Source organism: Equus przewalskii, chromosome 7 (genome assembly GCF_037783145.1).
Source record: "Equus przewalskii isolate Varuska chromosome 7, EquPr2, whole genome shotgun sequence".
In the NCBI taxonomy this organism is placed as follows: Eukaryota; Metazoa; Chordata; class Mammalia; order Perissodactyla; family Equidae; genus Equus; species Equus przewalskii.
The window spans coordinates 46775485-46796448 of record NC_091837.1 but is presented as its reverse complement, the minus strand read 5'-3'; the positions used below and the strand labels follow the sequence as shown (position 1 = coordinate 46796448).

Below are 20964 nucleotides of genomic sequence, written 5' to 3'. Positions count from 1 at the left end.
GAGGACTTGGATTAAATGCTCTCTACAGTATTTTTGCCCTTCATTTCCAAGACTCTTATGTTTCCCTCATCTCAACAAACTGAAAGAAGATAGAGGCAGAGTGTTCCGAATTCTGCTAACTCCATGCCTAGGCAAAATTGCCCTTACTCGGGGCTGGCCCCGTGACCAAGTGGTTAAGTTTGCATGCTCTGCTGCAGGAGGCCCACTGTTTCGTTGGTTCGAGTCCTGGGCGCGGACATGGCACTGCTCATCAAACCACGCTGAGGCAGCGTCCCACATACCACAACTAGAAGGACCCACAATGAAGAATATACAACTATGTACCGGGGGGGCTTTGGGGAGAAAAAGGAAAAAAAAAAATCTTAAAAAAAAATTGCCCTTACTTATTATAGGAAGATTAAATTTCAATTAAAATGTGTCAACTTTTTACTATGTATTAGGCACTGTTAGAACATTTTATATATTAATATATATGTGCATTTATTTTTAATTTAAGTCTTACAGTGACTTCATGAATTAGGTTCAATAGTTGATAGATCCCTTCTAGCCATGAAGAATGTATTTCCAAAACTCCTTATGGGTAATTAGAACAAGTAGACTTGTAATAATCAGTAAGAACTCAGAATATTGAAAACACGATGTAGGGATTTAACCAAGTAGACTTCAATAAGGCAATGTCCTTAAAACTGCAGAATACAAATTCTTTACAAGCACACGTGGAACATTGACAAAGACTGATCACATAGTCCATTAAAAAATTTCAAGGCATTAAAATCAAGCATATCTCTTCTGTGATGAAAATAAAAGTAGAAATTAAAATAAAAGATAAACTGCAAAACCACTATATACTAAAAATTAAGAAGTACACTTCTAAGTAACCTAACCTATGGGTCAAAGATGAATAATAATATAATATTATATAATCTTAACTATAATCAATATATTTAATAATGTAATATAACAATAATATTTGATATATAAAAAAATTATATATCAAAACTGAAGGAGTGTAGCTAAAATAGTACTTAAAGGAAAGTGTACAGCCTTAAATGTTTGTATTGGAAGAGAAGAAACACTGAAGATTCATGAGATCAGCATCCATCTTCATATGTTAGGGAAAAAAAGAGAAAAATTAATCCAAAGAAAGCATGAAGAAGGAAACAATAAAGTTAAAGCAGAACTTAGTGAAATAGAAAACAAACATAATACAGGGCATCAACAAAGGCGGAAATTGGACTTTTGGATAGAATAATAAAGTTGGTATAAGAAAAAAGAGAGAAAGCCTATAATATTACAAATAAAAAGTTGCTTAACTATAAATGCTTCATCAATTAAAAAATACATAAGAAAAGAACACCAAATAACCTCATGGCAAAAATTTTGAAAATCTAGATCAAATGGACAAATTCATAGACAACTTGTTAAATAGACAGCTTGCCACAAATGACTTAAGAACCAAATCCAAACAACATAAAACAAAAACTCCACACTAAGTGCTTTCACCAAGCAAGTTCTCCTAAATATTTAAGGGACAAGTAAAATCAATTTTTTACTACTTCCTACAGAAAAATCAAAAGAAAGGAAGCATTCAGCAGCTCATTTAATGAGGCTGCCAAAATCTTCCAAGGATTGTCTGAGAAAAAAATTACAGGCCACGCTCCATCAGATACATAGGTGCAAAAACTTTAAATGAAATATCAGCAAATTCAGCAATGTGTTAAAAGAATAATATATCACAACTGATTGGGTTTATCCAAAGAATGTAAGATTTGGTAACATTAGAAAATTGGCTAGGGCCAGCTGTGACATCCTAGTGGTTAAGTTTGGCACATCCCACTTTGGTAGCCTGGTTTAGTTCCCAGGCACAAATCTACACCCCTCCTCTGTCAGTAGCCCTGCTCTGGTAGCAGCTCACATACAAAAAGAGGAAGATTGGCAGTGGATGTTAGCTTAAGGCAAATCATCCTCAGCAAAAAGAAAGAAAGACAATTGGCCAATGTAACTTGGAAGATTAACAGATTCAATCAGATTAAATCACGTTTATCTCAATGGATGCAGGGAAATATTTGAGAAAATTTGACAGCCATTCTTGGTAAAAGTTCCTAGCCAGCTTGAAATAAAAGGAAAATTCTTTACATTGATAAATGGTACCTACAAAAAACTCTAGCAAATATCACACTTAATGTTGGGATGGTAAAACTTTTTCTTTGAAATTAGGAACAATACAGGAATTACTACTTTTATTCAGTCTTTTACTGGAGGTTCCAACCAGTGTAGAAAGGTCAATAAGTAAGTATATAAATAAATAGAAGGCAGAAGGATTTGAAAGGGAGACAGAAGCTTGTCATTGTTGGGCAATGATATCATTGGGCATGGAGGATTCAACGGAACAATGATTAGAATTAATAGGAGAACACGGTGAGTTCTCTGAATTTAAAATCAATAATTAACATAAAAAGATCTATTTCATTTCTATATGTCAGCAACACTTAGAACATACATTTTAAGAAAAAAATTCCATTGACTGTGGTATGAAGTTCCTTGGAATAAATTTAACAAAAGGTGTACAATACCTTTATGGAAAAAACTTACAAAACTCAAAAAAGTGAAGGAGACCTAAATAAATGGAGAGAGACACTATGGGCATGGAACAGAAGACTGAAATACACAACTCTCCTCAAGTGGGCCTATGGAGTCAGAGCAATCCCAATCAAAATCACAATGGGCTTTTTTGTTTAGATGTTTCTGACATCTTGATCCCCAAATTCACATAAGAACTCAAAGGATCAAAATTAGTTAAGACATTATTTAATAAGAAGGATAAGATGGAGAAACTTACTTTTCTAGATATTAAAGTTTATAAAGCAAAAGTATTTAAGGCAGAGAAATTGGTGCAAGTCAAATAGTCTGTTGGGACAGAATAAATTATTGAACAGTAGACCCCCACACAGGCGGGCACTTGATAAATGTACCATGGCAGGTCAGTAGGGAAAGGACAGAATTTTCAAAACTAATTCTGTGGCAATTCAGCATCCCATGTGGAAATGCATGAAATCACAGCCCTATCTGACACCATGCACAAGAATTGATTCCAAATGGATTAAAATCCTAAATGTAAAAGAAAAATTGTAAGGTTTTGAGAAAATAATAGAGGAGAGTAACTTCATGAGCTCAGGAATGAGAGCTCATGACCACAAAAAAATCACTGACCAGAAAAGAAAAAATTGATAGATTTGGCTACATTAAAATAAACAACTTCTGTTCATTAAGAGAGCCACAGAGTTAAGAGGGGAAAAAAAAGCCACAAAGAGGGAGAAGATATTTGCTGCACATATAACTGATGAAGGGGTACATTCAGAATATATACAAAACTATAAAGAAAAGGAAAACAACTCAATAAAAAAGGGCAAATAACAAACAGGTGCTTCACAAAAGGGGAATTCATAATAATCCTAAAAAGATGCTAAACTTCTTTAGTTATCTGGGAAATGCGAATTAAATCCATGAGATGTAATTACATGATTACCAGGTTGGAAATTTAAAAGATCTGACACATACTAGGTATTGACTAGGATTTTGAACAGTGGGAATAGGACTTGCTGTTGGGAGTGTAAGTTTGTACAACTCCATTGGATAACAAGTTGGCAATACTTAGCGAATTTGAGCATGCTTATTCTCTACCACCCAGAAGTCTACTCCTACAAGATCCTGGAAACTCTTACACGTGTGCCTTAATAGGCAAAGTCAAGAATGCAAACATTCATACTGAGTAAAATTTGAATCATCATTCATACTGGGTAAAAGTTGGAATCAAGCCAAATTCTATTAGTAGTAGAATGAATTACATATTTGATATATTCATTAAATAGGATGCTATATAGCAGTGAAAATGATCAAACTAGAGCTACAGCCAACAATATAAATATATAGCAAAATATTAAAGAACAGCAAGGAATGATTATGAGGAAATTCAGGAGATCGCTTACCCTTAGCAGGAAGGAGAGGGTGTGACTGGGTGGGGGGCACTCAGGTGGCTTCTAAGATCCTGCCAATCAAGGTCTGGTTCTTATATGGAGTGATGGTTAAACAAACTAAAAAATTATAGGGAGAAGAATTTGTGCCTGAGGAACTCGAGGTTTCATGAAAAAAATAAGATGAAAGGAGCTGTAGGCTATAAATCTCTCTGTGCAAACCCATGCAAATATATTATTTTCACTAAATGAAGCAAAAAGACAGAACTTTCAAGAGTATATCCATGTAAACCCTTGCATCTTAAACTAATTACAATGTGTCTTGTATAATTCATATCTATTTACCATAGTTTGCTTGCTACAAACTTTTTAAAGTACTGTCTACAATTTCAATTAGATGCAAGTAACTTAGTTTTATTTTGGGGTAGCTAATTTGCATCCTCAGAGATATTGTTTCTCTTTTCCTCTCTGCCTCCATCTCTCCTTCCCTTCCTTCCTTCTTTTTTCCGTGTCTGGTTCTTAGACCAAATGCTTAATATGTTTGCTGTGCTGTGACCTGGAGTTTTGGATGCCGGCAGCAAAAGCTCCCAATGCACAGGGTGAGACATGAGATTAGCCCCCGGTCACACAGCTCTAACAAACACTGCTGAAGTCTGGGTTTATTTTCCTTCAGCCTCTTTTCCCTTCTGAAATATCACAGAAAAAAAAAGATAAAACTTCTGATCTTCTTCTTCCCTTCCTTTTCTATTTCCAGCCACCTGCTCTCTTTTTCTAATTAACCCCAACACAGTAAAGACAGCCAAGATTCTCATGGTTATATAAAAAAGGAAAAATAAAAGAAAATAGAAAAGCCAGATATACTAGAATTTTGCCCAAGGAAAGTCATGGTTGAAGGAGTTTTGTATTTCTTTGTCCAATTAGCAGATAAAGCAATGGTGACTTGTCGTCTCATTCCTCTGCTTTAAAAAACGAATCACATGTTTCCACGGATATTCATGTGATTAATGATGACAAAGTGGAGGCTTGTTCAGGGGAGCTCTGAAAGGCCCAGAGATGGGAGTCACACTCTATGCCTCTAGGACAGGGGCCTGCTCAGGACAGGCCGAGGGCTACAGATTCATTATATACTGATGTGTGCAGGGTTCAGCGTTTATAAACCTGTGGAGAGTGTTTTCACAGCAAATGGGTAGCCAATAGGAACAAAATCACCTGAGAACATCAATGGGCCCAGCTTCAGGGAGCTTGTTTTCACACTGCCTTATTCTGAAAAGCATTTGAAACCAAACGGAGGGAGTTGAGAACCAACCCTCAGCTTATCAGGATGCAAAAGGAGGAGGGAATGGAGAAAACCAGGAAGACAGCAAATGAGAGATATGAACTTGTAAAATTTCAAAAATGGTAATTGGCCTAGTTCTATGCAGCCTGGAAATTGGAGCAGCCTTTCCAATAGTCTTACTCCAGTGTTATTTCTGCACTGTTTTTCGCGTGGAGGGTCTGAGCTGGTGCCCAAAGAGCATCTCTTCAGCTGTTTCCTCCTGTGCTTGAACTCTAATTGCATTGAAGCAGCAAAATGTTGCAAAGGAGGCCGAGAGCAGGAAATTAATGGGAGAGAGAAAGAGGCAAAGGAAGAACAGATTGGAAAACGGAAACCAGGAAACCAGTGCAATGATCATTCATTGAACAAATACTGAGTGTCTTCTGGGAGCCAGTGCTGTGCTAGGTCCTGGGGACCGAGTGGTGAGCAAGACAGACCAGAGTTGTGCCCTCTGAGGAAAGATGGATGCACACAGTCCACGCTGCGATTAGCAGATGGGCCGTGTTAGGTTCATTTCTGACAGCTGCATGTTCATTCCCTCTTGACGAGAGACTTTCAGAGCAGTGTTGCACATACAAGGCTTTTCTTCTCAGTACTGATGTCAGAAAGGTAAGTGCAATATTGCTACAAGGGGTCGAACGCCCGTATAAAGGTTTTAAATTTTAGACAAAGACCACTTGGAATCTGTGTAGACCCAAACTCTTTTTACTTGTGTTATTTTAATTTATTTAACAGACACTTAGATACTGCTCACTTTAAGTCACAGTTCTGAGTACTTTACAAATATTCACTTATTCAGTCAACCTTACTCTTAACATCCCTTATGACAACCTGATGAGGTAGGTGTTATTATTGTGTTCATTTTATAAGTAGGAAATTGGCTTGGGCAAGGTCCCACCATGTTAGGGACTGAATGCTTGTGTCCTCCCAAAATTCATACATTGAAATCCTAACCCCCAAGGTAACGATATTAGGAGGTGGGGCTTTTGGAAGGTGATTAGGTCATGTAGGTAGAGCCCTCATGAATGAGATTAGTGCCTTATAAGAGCCCCAGAGAGCTCTCTCGACTCTTCCATCTTGTGAAGAGCAATGAGAAGACAGTCACCTACGAGCCAGGAATTGGTCCCTTGTCAAACACAGACTCTTTTGGCACCTTGGTCTTGGACTTCCAACCTCCAGAACCGTGAGAAATAAATGTTTAATATTTAAGCCGCTTAGTCTTTGATGTTTATGTTATAGCAGCCTGAACAGACTAAGACACACAGTGAGTGCCAACAGGCTATTCTTACATTCAAAACTGGATCTTATCTCTGACGAATTGGATACAAAGCCAAGTGAGAGGAGGAAGGAGGGTGTGAGGTCGGACAAGAGGCAGGTGCCTGGTCAGCAGGGCCCTGAAGGCCGTGGTGAGAGGTTGAGCTTTCATTCCAACTGCAATGGGAAGCCAAGGAAGGTTTTGAGCAGTTGAATGACATATTGGATTTCCATTTAAAAAGGTTACTCTGGCTGCAGTCAGGGGAGCAAGTAGAAGGACAAACAGAAGGTGTAATCACAAGGCAATGATTTGGAAAAAAACAATGAGGAAGTGATGAGGTCATTTGTGGACATGTTTTCCAGTTTGTGCAGAGAAGGAAATCGTCTTCGGCTCTATTACTCTTTGCCTTCCTGAAGACCAGGCAGCCGCAGGAAGGTCATGGAAAGGACTCCAGAGCATGCACTTCTAATCCCAGCTCTGGACTCACAAGATGGGATCCCAAGTGAGTGACTCTATACAATATCTGGCCCTCCATTTTCCCACTTAAAACACTCAAAAAATTGATTCTTTATGTCTGCTAATCTTTTTAAGTCTTTAAATATTTTATGGTACTTAAAAACTGTGAGAAATCTTACATATCACATCCTTTCTGAAGGTGAAAACTTGGCCTGTCTTGTGCAAACCTGGCACATTTAGACATTTAATAAATGTTTCATGAGTGACTATTTAGGAGAGGGTAGATTTGAGAAAAGCCGGTGGAAGGTTTCTAGTTCCACCCCACTCTCTGGCCCCTATCTGGCATTCCATCATCGGGAATTAGTTTATAAGATCTGTCTGCTTTTTTATTGCTTCTAACATCTTCAGCCTGGGGTGGGAGCAAGAATGACCCTGGGGCCATGGAGCTTTTTCAAGTGACAGGGATGCCACGTTTGCACCACACACTTTTTGGGTAGGAATACACAGTCTCACATAACTCCTGCGACTTTTCAAACGTATTTGGAGGCTGTTGTGATTAACAACATTCAAATTCATCTAAAAGCATTACTGAACTCGTAGCCTCTTTTTGTCATGGTGTCATGAAAGGAAATATGAAATATTTTGACACTACACAGGAATCTTCTTCAAAAGGTTGGGAGCTACTCCTTCAAGGAGAGAAGAAAAGATTTCACTTTCTGTCAGAGCGTAATCTTCCTCTGGGTAGTCTCCTGAGCTTCTTGCTATGTACTCACATCCTCCAGGGATGAATAATTACTTTTGAGAAATTATTTAGTTAAATTCTAGACTTGCACTGTCTTGCATGTGATGACTTGTCACAGTTGGGAATTTGATTCCTTCTTTAGCAGAAAAATGGCGATTGTGAGGATAATGCTGTTTGTTAAGGAGGACAGTATGAGAGGGTTTTTTGGTTTCGTTTTTTTTTTTTTTAAAGATTTTATTTTTTCCTTTTTCTCCCCAAAGCCCCCCGGTACATAGTTGTGTATTCTTCGTTGTGGGTCCTTCTAGTTGTGGCATGTGGGACGCTGCCTCAGCGTGGTTTGATGAGCAGTGCCATGTCCGCACCCAGGATTCAAACTAAGGAAACACTGGGCCGCCTGCAGCGGAGCGCGAGAACTTAACCGCTCGGCCATGGGGCCAGCCCCTGGTTTCATTTTTTAAAGATTCCTTTAAAATCACTCAGAGAGCTAATATCAGTTCCTTCTTCCTTCCTTTCCTTCCTTCCTCCTTCCCTTCCTTCTTTCCTCTCTCCCTCCCTCCCTCCCTTTCTGTGATGGATAGAAGGGAGAGCATGTGGCTGGTTTTGCCTAGGAACTTGAAATCTTTTGTTAAATATTTAAGAGATCTGGTAATTTGATCAAGTAATTTTCATCTGAATGAGGACAGGAAACCTCTGGACTATATTTCCAGCCACTCTAGAACTCTTGGGTGGATGAATCTATAAATGGCCTTGCGAGAGTTTTTGTGGTCAGAAAGTACCTTGAATGTGCTAGTTAATCTAAGCGTGTGTGATAAAATAGAACAATACTCTTGTCTCATGAGTCAAGGATTTCCCCTACCAACACTGGCACACTCATTTACACACTGACACATCCACACATTCACACATCCAACACACACCCCCACCGTCCGTCCCCCGCCCCCCCCACACACACAAGCTGTCCAGGAACCAGGGCAGACCTCCTTCCTTGGGTCTGTGGCAACCATAGGAGTCACCACCAAGGGGCAGCAGAGGCTGCAGAACAGAACGGGCGGTGGCCCAGCTGGGGAGGTGGTGGACTGGGAGCTGAGTCTGTGAGGGTGGAGATATGCGTTTGGGGGCAAAGCCCTAGCTCTGAGGATGGGTAGCAAGCACATTGTCCCCAGGGTTCCAAGTTTTGTTCAGCTTTCTATTCAGGTCTAGTGTGGTTGCTTTCTTTAATGCACAGGTTCACATGGTGCCTACTTGTTCTGTCCCCTAAGTATGTGACTCCCCTATTTCCAGAGAGCAGTCTGAGCTGTGCTGCCCGCACCTACTTTCCCTTCCTGGCATGCCCCTGGGGCAGGAATGAAGGAGCTGACAGTTTGGGCCAGCTGGGTTTGTTTAGCGGCTCTGGGAGGGGGAATGGACATTGGGCGACACGGCCACTCTGGAGAAGTGAGCTAGTTAGAGAAGGTGAGAAGATGGGCAATGGCCATCACAAGGGGTGGGGGGCCCCGTCTCCTCCCTCCCACCCCCTGTTCTCTGGTACGGAAAATGGACATTTTATCAGTTCTGTGGAGACTCATGCACTCTGGCTTCAGGACAAATTTTCGCTTTCTGCCTTCCTTTGGATTGCCATTCATAAATCCTTCCTTCGTAGAAATTCTAGAACTGCTGCTGACTGCAAGAAACTAGGATCTGGGAGGAGTTTGATTTCCTGAGTCTTCTGGGGTGAAAAGAGGGGAACCTGTAGCTAAATTTTGCAGAAATCCATGGGGTGGGCGAAACAGCCTTTTGGGTCTCTCTGAACTCACAGCACAGTCTTGGTTGAGTTGTTATCCAAGTGTTTAGAAAATTAAATACTTAAAGCTTTTCCAAGATGGCATTTTCACAAGCATTTCTCCCTTCTCAACTTTCTCAAGTGAAAAGCTTTGTCCATGTGTGTGTTTCCATGACAAAAACCACTTAGTGTAATGTAGCTTGATTTGTCAGTTTTTTCTTTATGGTTGCTGCTTTTTTGTCTCCTGTTTAAGAAATCTTTGCCTACTCTTGGGTCATAAAGATATTCTTCAAATTTTTCTTCTAAAAGACAAAAGACTATTACTTCAGAGCAGTACGAGGTTCAAAGCAAAATTGAGTGGAAGTTACAGAGATTTCCCATACACCCCCTGCTTCTCCCCCAAACAGACTCCCTCTTATCAACTCCCCTATCAGCGTGGTGCATGTGTTACAAATGATGAACCTACATTGATGCATCATTGTCACTAGAGTCCATAGTCTGCATTACAGTTCACTCTGGATGTTGTACATTTTATGAGTTTGGACAAAAGTATAATGATATATATCTATCATTATAATATCACGTAGAATATTTTCACTGACCTAAAAATCCTCTGTACTCTGGGTTGTTTTGCTCTTCAAATATAGATGTGAAATCCACCTGGAACTTATTTTTTACGTATAGTGTAAGGTAGCCAACGTTCTTTATTTTTCTGTATGAGCAAATACTTGGTCCAACCCCATTGCTTGAAAATACTGTCCTTTCCCCACTATACTACAGTGTCACATTTTTTTGTAAGTCAGGTGGCCACATATGTGTAGAGCTGTTTCTGGATTCTTTATTCTATTTCATTGGTCAATTTTTCTATCCCTGTATCAGTATTATACTTTCTTAATTACTATAGCTTTATAAACTGGTATTGACAGCTTGTAAATTGGGTCCTTCCTATTTGTTATTCTTTTGCAAAATTACCTTTGCTGTTATTGGCCAAGATACTCAAATTTGATTTCTTGATTAAAACTGTCTTTTCCTTTTCAAATTTTATGGCACTATTCCTTATGCATTTCCTAAAAGTAACATTGCAGGCCAGTAATATTGTATAAGTTGTGTTCTAATGTAGTACAATAGCTCTACAAGGTGAAAGCTTTCTAGGACACTGTGAGTCAGTGAGTCACATGTCTGTCCTTTCCTCCAAGGCTAGGGAAAGAATTACCCTTCTTTTCCCATTGGCCTTTCCAAATTCCATCTGTCTTTCAAGGCCTGCCCCAAATCCTGTGTGTTTCCACCTCCATTATATAACTCTCCTCCGACTCCCCCAGCTGCCCTGCGTGGCACAGATTTGATGATACACTGCAGCTTTACTCCCAGCAAAAGACCCAACGCCTCCCAGCCTCCCAGGACCTGTGCGTCTGGGCTGGCCTACTTTCCACAGTGTCATCTCCAGCCTTCCCCTCCCACAGTGGGCGCCCAGCTGCTCAGGCTGCCTTCAGTTCCCCGCAGGATCCTGGTCCTACACATGTTGGGGTTGGATCTTCCTGCCTGACATGTTCTTCTCTTCCTGCTCCCACCACCTTCCTTTTATTGGTTAGTGCCTCATTAACCCTTAAGTCCCCTGTCCAGGCATCCTTCCCTGACCCCTGGTCTAGATCATTTCCTCTTGGAATGTACTCCCTGTACCTCCTTCATGGCATGTGTCACAGCTCAAAATGATAAACTTGTTTGATTATTTGATTAACACTTGATTCTTTCACTAGATCGTAAGCTCTAATAAGGCCAGATCCACAACTGTTTTGCTCAACATTTTAATTTCTAATTTCTAGCCTAGTGTTTGTCCTGTAGTAAGTGCTCTGCAGTTCATTTATGAATGAATGCATGAATGAATGAAACACTTTGGCTTGGTGGCCTATGTTACTCTCCATAGTACCATACGTATAGATGCTCAATACATATCATTCTAATTCATCTCACCTTGTTTGATAAGAACTTTTAATAAAGAGCTCCATATAATTATGAGAGTAGCTTGCCACATTATGAAATGACGTGCCTGGCCATTCCCAGGCAGAGTAACGGGTGATTCTTAATTACCCATACCCAATTTGATGGGGTAGTGGTGATAATAATGGGACATAACTGAAATATGACTTGGAAGTGTCCTACATCTGCAAATACCTGGCTTGCCTTCTGTGTCTCAAGTTTACCTTTTGGAAATCTTAAAAAGCTACTTCTGATGTGGTTGTAGCACATGGGTACACAGCATTTGGTTATGGGTTGGTGGGGTTGGGAGGAAGCTGGAATCTCGGAGGCTGTGACTTTCTGTCCCTGGGAAGTCACACAACTTGAGCTTATTCAGGGGCAAAGGAGGGCAGCCAGGATGGCTTCATCAGCAATTGGCATAGATGAATGAGTTCTAACATCTGGTCTTTCATGGAAAATTCCTGTAGTTACGGAGCTGGAAAGTAGACTATCATTCCATTAATAAAGGGCCCAGAATTAGTTCTTGTTCTCTGTGTTTCATGTGCTAGTCATTGATGAATGATAATACTGTCATTATGGTCTTAAGCAATCACAGGAGAAGATAAAAAGTATGTTGCATGGTCACCCTCAGCAGAACTATGCGTTGGAGAGTTGGACAGGCAGTGGGGGCACAGCCCTATCCTGCTCTGATAAGGACGTCTGTGTCTGTAATTTGCTTATTTGGTGACCCAGTCTGGAGAGACGAGAGATAGAGTGCTGCTTATGATACAGCCTCTGCTACATTCTGTGCAAGTGAAGAAAAATCACTAACTGGGTTCTGCCTCAAAGTGGGAAACACCGACCTTTTCTAAAACCCACCTCACTGGAATGAAGTAAGGTTAATGTAATAAAGGCAAATGGCACTTAGGTTCTTAGGGGGAAAGAAACAAGGTAAATTTTTATCAGGAGGATCTTCCTATGGTCATTAGAAGCATGACTTTAATGGATATAAATAAGGAATTCAGACCAATTATCAAGCATATTGCAACTGAGTTCCTCAGGTATCTTCCAGTGGGGCAGGTGAGAATGGCATGTGGAACAGCAAGCTCTGAGGGGAGTGAGGAGAACTGCAGAGCTCAGGGCACCTGTGGAAGGCTGGCCCCCATGGGTGGGCTGGGTGGTCACAGGAAAACATGCCCACAGGATGGCTGAGTGTGTATGTGTGTGTGTGTGTGTGTGTGTGGAGGGGTGTGGGTAATGATCGAAGGTGGAAAGACACCGAAGACAAATTTAATTACACCACATTCTTGCTTTCAATGTGTTTATATTGGGCATTTAGAGTTTAAAGCTAATTAAATCAATTCATCATATTTTGTGAAATACAAAAGTGGTTTTGTAAATTCTAATTAGGCTGAGGACATTTGCATTATTTAAAACTAGGCAATTGGCCACCTACAGCATATAGATGATTCATTAATTTCAAGTAAATGTAACACATGTGAGTAAATGGCAAGACCCTGAGGATTTCTGTGGTTGGCTCTGCCTTCTGTCAGGCTATCATGCACCTCTGTACACTGTACTTATATTAACGGTCTCCACCAGGATGTTCTCAAATACCTTGTCCTTTCAAGTGAATGCCATAGGAGCACCAGTTGGTTATTATACTGGATGAAGCCAATCCTGTGAATGGCTGCTCTGCCCACAGTGTCTTGCCAAGTCATGGGACCTAGGTGGTTCCCTCCTCCTAAGTGAACGTGTTCATACATCTTGATCCAACCTTTCGGGCCACTGCTGATTAGATCAGAATGAGCCATGGGCATTCAATCTATGGCTGGCCTAAGAGGTGGCCTGGCATGAAAATGATGTTTTTCAGGGATAATGGTGGTATACTGAGTCTTTCAGGTTCTCTCTCAGGAATTTTAACTGAAGATGTGGCAAGAGTCAGTCAGTTGCAAGCAGAACCTTAGCTGAAATGCCCTCAGAGAGAAGGCAGTACATAAAATCATGAAGTAGTACAAGTCATAAATAAACAGAAACAAAAGTAAGTAAATACCATGAAGTTGGGGAGACTCTGGAAGAAAGGGAGAGCTGTTAGCTGGTAGTAGCAGATGGGGAGTTGAGACTCTAATGGCCGAGGATAATCTAGATAATCCCTTTACTGGAGCTATATTGGATTCTTCCAATTTCTGAATTGCAATGTGAGGCTCAACTAAATATTTCCATGATTCCTGGCTATGACACGTGTATCCCCATAGTAACTGCTGCCCCTATCACCACCATAACTTTGAGTAACAGAAGAGAGTATCTTTCCTTGCACGCCAAAGTGCCTAACACACAAGTATGCACAGCCATGTGTCACTTAATGACAAGGATGTGTTCTGAGAAATGCATCATTAGGTGATTTTGTTGTTGTGTGAACATCAAAGTGTACTTACACAAACCTAGATGGTATAGCCTACTACACACCTAAATTATATGGTACTAATCTTATGGGACCACCATCGTATATTTAGTCCATCGTTGACCAAAACATCCTTTTGCAGAGCGTGATTGTAGATGGTTTGCATAATTTTTTTTTTAATTTTTATTGTCTTTTAGGTGTTCTGGGTGGCTTTCTCCCTTATCTTCATTCCTCACTTTCTCTGCTCCAGTCAGTTGCCACTTTCTATGTCCTACATCCTCCACTACAGATAGATAGATATTCATGACCCAGAGCAAAGTGGTAATGAGGGCAGTGAGGGTTAAACCAACCTTGCCAGTCACCAAAGCGTCCTCCAGACACAACTTGGCACAGACTGCCTTTTACTTTTTAATCAATTTATCTTCATACTGGATGATGAGGACATGACAATTTAGCTCAGATATTAGCTTGAAGCTAAATTTAGAGTAGATTTTCTCTTCTCTCTCTGCCTATTATTAAGGAATCAGCTTACTCTTATCCCTAGATTCCTCCATTCAAAGAAAGAAAAATACCTGCACAGCAGGGACATTTTAGAGTTAACACACATCTGGTTTGGCTAAGATACTCTCTCCAGGAGCAAGCCTGAAGCTTTTGAACTTTTTTTTTGTTTGTCTACACATGGATACTGTACAGTGGTAGCAGACAGAGCTCCCTGAGTATCAGCTTTGACCTGCTGCAGGTATATGCTCTCCTTTTTCAATTGAGCCTTGGTCCTTGCATGGAAATAATTTTTTAAAATCCTTAACTGCTTCTTTGTTTTAGCATTAGAACCTCGCTGAGTTTTAGTAGGGCATATGACTGCCCAGTTTGCAATTATATTTCCTAGCCTTCTTTGTAACTAGGTGTGGCTGTGTGACTCAGTTTCCCCCAACAGAATATGAGCAGAGTGATGATATGACAATTCTTTAAAAGGAAATTGCTTGCCCTCCATTTTTTTCTTTTGCTACTTTCCAGCCCCAGATGGGATTTTGGTTCACCAGCTTCACTCATACAGTTAAGGGTAATATAATAGGAAATAGCAGAGCCATAAGATGGAAGGAAGTAGAGTCCCCAGATAACCTGGTGGAGCCAAGCCATGTACCAACTGGGTACCTCTAGGCTGTTACATGAACGAATAACAAATATCTCTTCCTTGTGTGAGCTGTTCTATGTTTGAGTTCCTCTATCACGATAGCTTCATCTATACTGTAACCAATACACAATGGTGGACACCTACTGCGTGCTTACTTTGTGTCAGGAACCACACTAAGAACCGAATAGGTGTTATGTCACTTAACTATCTAGCAATCATCCTAAGTTACTACTTTCTCATTTTACAGATGTGCAAACAGGCTTAGAGAGGCGAGGTAACTTGCCCAAGATGGCATGACTATAAGTGGAAGAAAGGACTTGAACTCAGCTCTGAAGTACTTCAAAACACATATTCTTAATTGCTACACCCTCACTTCTCTTAACATTACTGTTTACCCTTTTTCTACAGAGAATATGCAAAGTATTCTTCTCTGCCACTTTGAAGTTTCAGTCTGTTACATGTTGTAGCTCTGGACTCCTTTTCTGCTCAGTTTGGTATAGATTTCTCATTTTATCTTAATTTTGGGGGTACAGGCACGAATATTCTTTAGTTTTGAATATATTCATCTTGCCTTGTTTTTTAGATTGTAAATCCATCAGGAGATGGTGCTGGTGACAAGAATGCTGAATAAATGACAATTATACGTCTAGAGATCAGAATTGTCTGCTGTTCAGAACGACTCAATATTCTCTTATGTGATGTTGTTCTCATGAGTGTATGAATTCTATTAATGAATCAATCCCGGTGAAAACTAGCCCCCCCCCCCCCCCCGCCCTTTAAAATACATTTTCATGGTGGCAGGGACTTTGAGTAGAGGAAACATCTGAAAAGATGATTTTGAATAGGGAATGATGCCCATTCCATTTATCGCTATACATATAAGCTGGCAGAATTTAAAATTTTCATGATTGCACTTTATTCAAATGTTAAATTCATGATCATTCTGCCATATATGAATTAGTAATAAGTTTTCTGCATAATAAAAGAAAATCCAAAGTAACAGTGCCTTAAATAAGATATATTATATTTTCTAACAGGAAAGAGGACTAAAATTGGGCAGCCAAGGACTGATACGGTGGCTTTTTGATCATTGGGATCCCAGGCTCCTTCTAACTTTTTCCTCCCCTATCCCTGAAAATGGTTTCTACTCTAAAGGTTCCCTCATGGTTAGCAAGAGCTCGTGTGATGACAATCATTGTGTCAGAACTGCAGGCAGTAGGATGTGGAGAGGGCAAAGAGCCTGTATCTACCTATTCCCTTTTAAAAACCTTTTACAGGATTTTTACTAAATGAATTTCTACCTCATTGGTCAGAACTTAACTATACCTAGTTACTTAGCAGTCCAAATAAAATCAAGGTTTTGTCTTGTTTTTAACTAAGGAAGAATCAATGTTGGGTAGACTGCCTTGCCTTCCAACTAGAAAATTCTCACCTTTCCACATCAGGGTTTGACAAACTATGGCCCATAGGCCAAATGTGGCCTGTACCCTATTTTTTGTAAATAAAGAGTTATTGGAACAAAGCTGTATGCATTCATTTATGTATTGTCTACAGCTGATTTCATGCGACAGCAGCATATTTGAGTAGTTGTTACAGAGACTGCATGGCCCACAAGCCTAAAATATTTCCTGTCTCATCCTCTATAGAAAAAGTTTGCCCTCTCCTGTTCTAGATCAAGGAGGACAGATTCTGATGAATGGATGGCTTTATTCCTTGAGATGCTACTGTAACAGCAGAGTTAGCTTAACGTGGATTCAGTAATAATCTATTCTTCTCCAGCCCCAGTGAGGTTATATCTTTAGGTATATGTTTGGTTGCAAGTAACATAAAACCTGACTAATAGAGGGTTAAACAAAAAGGAGTTTGTTTATCTCACATGCAAGTCTACAGGTGCAGAGTCCAGGGCTGTGCAGATGCTCAATGATGCCTTCAAAACTGGACTATTGTCTTCTTCCCTGGTCATGCCGAGAATGTTGGCTTTCATCTCCATGCTTATTGTGAGATGGCTGCAGTACCTAAAGGCATTATGTCTGCATCCCATGTAGGAGGAAGGAGAAGGTGCCAAAGGCCAAAGGGGGCATGAGTCTGTCCCTTTCCAAAAACTTTCCCAGAGGTCCTTATTGGCTAAGACTGTGTCTCATGACCACCACTAGCAGCAGAGGATTCTGAGGTGATGAGAATGTAAGTTGGGCACATTACTGGGGCAAACAAATGGAGAATCTGTTGGAAACAGAGAATAGGAGACAATGGTGGTATCTGCTACAGAGGGCTCCTCACAATTAACTGGGCCACTCTAGTATGTTCTTATAGCCTCACCTTCCCTTCTACCTTTCCTACCTGCCCTCCCTGTCACAGTTCCCAAAATTAATTTTGTTCTTTTCCCCTCCCTCTTGTATTTTGGCTAGGTGAGAAACCTGGAAATGAGCCTGAAGAGGTGAAGCTGCAGAATGCCAGCAAACAGATTGTGCAGAATGCCATCCTGCAAGCTGTGCAGCAAGTCTCCCAGGAGAGTCAGCAGAGGGAAGAGAAAGGCAGTGGCAACCGGGGCAGCTTCCAGCTGGGTGTAGGGGAATTAACCAAGAAGCATGAAAAGAAGTAACGCAGTGGATTCGGCTATTGTCATATGCTTGGTTTCCAGCCTTCCTCTTAGTATAGGATGCGTCGCCAAAATGTTGCCAGTAAAGCAAACCAAAGTGTCATTGGCACCTAGCAGTAGAATGAAGTCGCACTAGCCCTTGGCTGAGAAGCACTGTTGTGAAAAAGTGCATTAGATGATTCTGTTTATCTTAATGCAGTGCCTCTGAAACATAGTGGGGCCAAACATGACACTGTAATTGCAAAAGTAGTTTTGCAGCACCATTTATTTTTAAAGTTCTTTTTTAAAAAATGATCCTGTCTTGTTTATTTACTTCTGCCTTTTATGCATTCTTTCTGTGAATTTAACCAGCAGTCCTTTTTGCTGAAATACTGAATGCAGTACTGTGCTCTTTATAATATTTTAAAAATATGTGCTGGAAAGGTGAAGGAATGGAGTTTCACCACCTTCAAATATAGAATTGGGGGCTTTTATAAAGTAGGTCCGGGTCCAAGGTCAAATTTAGCAAAGGCAAATTCTAAGACCGAGTCCCTCAGGATCTTCCCTGTATTTATATTTATTTATTTAAGGCATGTATTTATATTACTTTTACGAGAGGAGGGGTTCAGGTTTTTAAGAACTCAGTCTGTTAGTCTCAATTCTCTCAGTTGTTAAATAGTTGGTGTTTCCTCCCTGTGCAGAAATCCTTTGGAAATATTATGGATTTCTTTTTCCATCTCAAGATTAAAACAAGACAAGTGAATCTATATGCACAAGTTGCCAATGACTCAGGTCATAGCAGCTCCGTGAAGAGCAACTAGAATTGTAGATTCCATCCTGGAGATTCACTAGGGTCTGATTATGGGATGCAGTGTCCTTGGAAGGAGCTCTGGAGCCTTCTAAATTTTATGTTGCCATCAGGCTATGCAATGCACTAGTACCATGCTAACAGAAACTTTTCTTTTCCCATCCAAAAATTAGAATTTTTTTTAGACTTTAAAAATCATATATATCAGAAAGGAATAACACTTAAAATGGGAAAATCACTATCTCAACTCTTTGAAACATGAAAATACAGTAGGCACAATAAAGTAACAGTGTTCTGAATGCAGTCATGGAAATATATGTGTGCGTATGAATAAAGCCATATCTGTTGCAACAGTATGACTTCTTCTCCGCTCCCATGTGGATAATGTACATCTTTCTGGGTCCTTAGAGTCCCACTTCACAAAAGTTATTGCGTTGGTGCTACTGAGAACAGAGAAAGAATTTGAACTTTTTTTGTTAAAAACCTTTTGGCTTCAGAATATCTATGTCTAAATGTGATAGTTTTTTAAAAAGTAGAGTATTGGCATATAAAGTGTGGCTGATATTAAGATATACTTCTAAAATTCCAATACGTTATGCTTTACAGAATGGATACTATTGATAAATGAAGAAAAACAGTTTCTTATCAGCTCTTTTAGACTATCTCATACACGCACAGATGGAATAAATTCATAGGGAAAATGGTGGCAGGAGGGAGCAGATGGGTTAAAATTTAAATATGGTTTATTCATAAATTTTTTTTAGCAAACTCATGAAAGTTGAAGAATGAGTTTAAGTCAACCAGAAGTCATATAATTGGTGTGATATAATTGCACAGTGTAGACAGTTGGAATGAAGGTATTAAGGGAAATTATCCAGGAGTATCCACAAATAAAAAGAATAAACCCAAAACTTGTAGTTTGCAAGTGATCTGATACTATGTGTACTAAGATGTCTGGATATAACCAGCCTTGGATCTTGCTGTCATATGGCAGAAACACTTAAATGTGCTGTCTTTCCTCTCTGAAGTGTCTGTGCTAATACAATGGGAGCCTTTGAGAACATCTGATTAACCTCTGTATTTAAATGTTATTTATAAAAATAAAAGATATCCAGCTTTGAAATATGTTCATTTTCAACAAAATTTTCTATGCCCTACCATTTGGCTCATTTTCTATGTGGACCTCACATTCATATGGCACCACGAGGCATCCCAAGTCTGTTTTCCAAACCTCTAGAAATCAGGACCCTGAAAGTGCTTCTTCACTGTAACTGTCTGAGGAAAGCTGTGGGATGGTGGCTCCTGAGGCTTGATGGGAAAAAGACAGGTGCTAAGAAGTGACCTTTGTTCTCAGGAAGTAAAAGTAATTGGGTCGGGAAAGTTGAGTGTGATCTTTGCGATCGTGTGATCTCACGATCTTTCTGAGACAGAAAGTCTGCAGCAAGGAACAGAGATGTTGAGAAGTTGTTGGAAGAAGAAAAGAGTTAATCAACCCTTGTTCTCCATAGGTAGGTGCCATATTGGCAGAATCCTATGAAAGCTCAGCCATAAAACTGCATGCATCTGTTAAGCTCTTACTTAGGTCTCTCCTAGTATAAATTTATTGGCTTTAAAGGGGCTCATGGAACTTCCTTTGGTATAGGATGAAGGTGGCCTCCACTTGGTTATTACCACAAAACAGCACACAGCTTTCAGTTTTAGGAATTAGTGGGAACACTTACGTAACGTCCTTTATCTTCTCGACTACTACACGGTAAAATGTGTGTGGGCCTCCCGGCTCTGTGGGTTCAGCTGTTCATCTTTTGCTTTGCCTGTCTCTGGGGTAGAACTAGAGAAAGAAATCCTTTTATGATACTTTGCTTTTCTGTAATCATCTATCCAGTGTGAATAGTATTATAAACAGATACAAAACAACTTGCCGCTTCCTGGGCTTCCTCGTTTTTTCTGTTTTAGCTGCTAGTCTTCCCTCATGGTGCGGTTTCAGGTTACAAATAAATCAATCAACCACTCAAAAATAATCATTAAATTTATGCTGTTCAGGTTATTTTCAAGGTTTTAAGGTCTCCATAAAAAAATACAAAAAGCAGGCATTCTAATTGTATCCACTGTAATAGCTATTCTAGTAAAATACAGTGGAGAATGAAATCTCTGAAAAGTCTGCTACTAGTTTAGCAACGATAGTGCCCAAACAGATGTAAAACCTAAATACTTCAGTTTATGTAATTCCTCAGTTTATGTAAGGAGAACGTGGAAACTGCAACAATATTATCATCTCTCTCAAGTGTGAGAAAGTTTTCTGAAGTATATTACTACCCATTAACTCATTTATCTCATTGTCTCAGCCTCACACTAAGGTGTAGCCAGCAAGATCTTACTCTCCTTTTGCAGATAAAGTCACACTGAGTCTCAGAGAGGATAAGCCTATGCTGGTTGGAGAAAAGGGAGTACTGTTGGGTGTAAGAATGCATAAATCACTGATCTCGAACTTTGTGAGCCTATGAATTAGCTAGGGAGCTTATGAATATCAATTCTAGGGATATGTAATGTTAAGAAGGAAGAATAAAACTGCCTTACAGAAAGGCTTTCTGAATAAGAAA

General features: G+C 39.9%; 1 protein-coding gene across 1 annotated transcript in view; it reads left to right on the top strand.

Annotated features, from left to right (window-relative positions):
* Positions 1-19492, top strand: part of AKAIN1 (A-kinase anchor inhibitor 1) — a 50480-nt gene extending 30988 nt beyond the window's left edge. Inside the window, exon 2 of the mRNA XM_070629804.1 lies at positions 17390-19492. Within this exon, the coding sequence (XP_070485905.1) occupies positions 17390-17583 (194 nt within the window). The 3' untranslated portion in view covers positions 17584-19492. The remainder of the gene's footprint in view (positions 1-17389) is intronic.
* Positions 19493-20964: the final 1472 nt, after the last annotated feature.